General features: G+C 39.2%; 1 protein-coding gene across 1 annotated transcript; it reads right to left on the reverse strand.

Annotated features, from left to right (window-relative positions):
* Positions 1 to 200: 200 nt before the first annotated feature.
* Positions 201 to 1,759, reverse strand: LOC131677379 (uncharacterized). The gene is made up of 2 exons (XM_058957166.1): positions 559 to 1,759; positions 201 to 500 (listed from the first exon to the last, which is right to left on the reverse strand). The coding sequence occupies exons 1-2, from the start codon at positions 1,612 to 1,614 to the stop codon at positions 378 to 380; spliced, it is 1,179 nt and encodes a 392-aa protein (XP_058813149.1). The 5' UTR covers positions 1,615 to 1,759; the 3' UTR covers positions 201 to 377.
* Between the last annotated feature and the right edge of the window lie 242 nt (positions 1,760 to 2,001).

Genomic DNA, 2,001 nt, shown 5'->3' on the forward strand with positions numbered 1-2,001 from the left:
TTACATAGCACGTTACAAAAATCCTTAAGACTAATTTTAACTATACTAGTACTTTGTCTAAAACTAACACTGAAATCACTTTATTGTTTGCTTTTTTCCTTACATTGTTGTATTTCATAATGATCTAGTATTTTCGGGTGTATTTATTTCCTTTTTTTTCTGTTATTGTCTAAATTTAAAAACTAAATATTCTAGGACACTTTAATTGGTGAATGATTAGCCTTGGATGAGAGTATGAGGAGATGAATTTAATTAAATTTTGACAGACGCTGTTTTTAGAAAATGATAGATAAGTTCCATGTATAGAGGATCGCGATACGCCAGGATGTCTCTAACAGGAACATGGATTGGTCTTCCTCGGACTTGTAAAGAATCTACTAATTGTGATCTGGCTTCACGATATTCAGTGCAGGACCAAACAACATGCTCAATGTCGTGGTAACCTTCTCCACAAGCACAATGATTACCCTCAGCGAGCCCAATACGACGGAGATGCGCATCTAAAGTATAATGATTGGACATGAGCCTAGACATCACACGGATGAAGTCCCGACTTACATCCAATCCTTTGAACCATGCCTTCGTTGATACTTTAGGGATAATTGAGTGTAGCCATCGTCCCATATCTCCATTGTCCCAAGATGTTTGCCAACTAGCAAGTGTCCTCTGTCGAGAAGCGCTATAAAATTCATTGTAAGCGATGGGTCTTTCATATATTTCACCATCTAGTGCACCAATCTTGGCTAAATTATCAGCTTTCTCATTTCCCGCAATAGAGCAATGGGCGGGGAGCCACACTAGGGTAAATTTATAACATTTTCTTGTCAGGTTACTCACAGATTCTCGTATCTTCCCCAAAAAGAATGGATCGTGATTATCAATCCTCTTTGAGCGTAGAGCTGCAATTGTGCTGAGACTATCAGTGAGGATAAAGTAATGGTTCGGGGGTAAAGTATTAATTATTTGAAAACTATAGTGAACTGCTGCTAGTTCCGCTATATAAACAGAGGCGGGTTCTGCAAGTTTGAGAGAAATTGAAAAATTATTGTTGAAAATACCGAAACCAGTGGCCTCACTGATTCGTGACCCATCAGTGTAAAACATTTTAAGGCAGTCTATGTGTTGATATTTACTTGTGAATATTTTAGGGATCTCCCGCGAGCGTAGATGATCCGGAATTCCACGAATCTCTGCTTGCATGGACGTGTCGAAGAATAAAGTGGATTCAGGAATATCTAGTATATTGACGTATGTGTGAACATACCTAGCAGGCGTTATTTCTTGTGACATGTGATTGAAATACACTGTCATGAATCTGGTTTGGGGTTGAAGCTCGACAAGTCTTTCAAAATTTTCAATTACCAGTGGGTTCATAACCTCACATCGAATAAGTAAACGAGAAGAGAGATCCCAGAATCGGTCTTTTAAAGGAAGAACTCCCGCTAGTACTTCAAGACTCATTGTATGGGTCGACTGCATGCAACCTAAGGCAATTCGTAAACAGCGATACTGTATCCGTTCCAGTTTAATAATGTGAGTGTTCGCAGCTGAACGGAAACAGATGCACCCATATTCCATTACTGAAAGTATTGTTGTTTGATACAATCTTATCATGTCACTTGGATGAGAACCCCACCATGATCCAGTTATTGTTCGCAGAAAATTTATCCTTTGTTGGCATTTCGTTATTAGATACCTAATGTGGCCTCCCCATGTGCCTTTAGAATCGAACCAAATTCCAAGGTATTTAAAAGTCAGAACTTGGGCTATCGTTCTACCAACCAACTGAAGCTGAAGCTGAGCTGGATCACGCTTCCTTGAGAAAACGACCAACTCTGTTTTCTCCGTAGAGAAATCGATGCCCAGCTTTAAAGCCCAAATTGATAAATTATCCAAGCTATCTTGCAATGGTTGTTGTAAATTTATAGCTTTTGGTCCTGTGACAGAAACCACCCCATCATCTGCAAGTTGTCTTAAAGTGCATGGGCTGACAATACAATT

This window comes from Topomyia yanbarensis, chromosome 1 (assembly GCF_030247195.1).
Source record: "Topomyia yanbarensis strain Yona2022 chromosome 1, ASM3024719v1, whole genome shotgun sequence".
Lineage (NCBI taxonomy): Eukaryota > Metazoa > Arthropoda > Insecta > Diptera > Culicidae > Topomyia > Topomyia yanbarensis.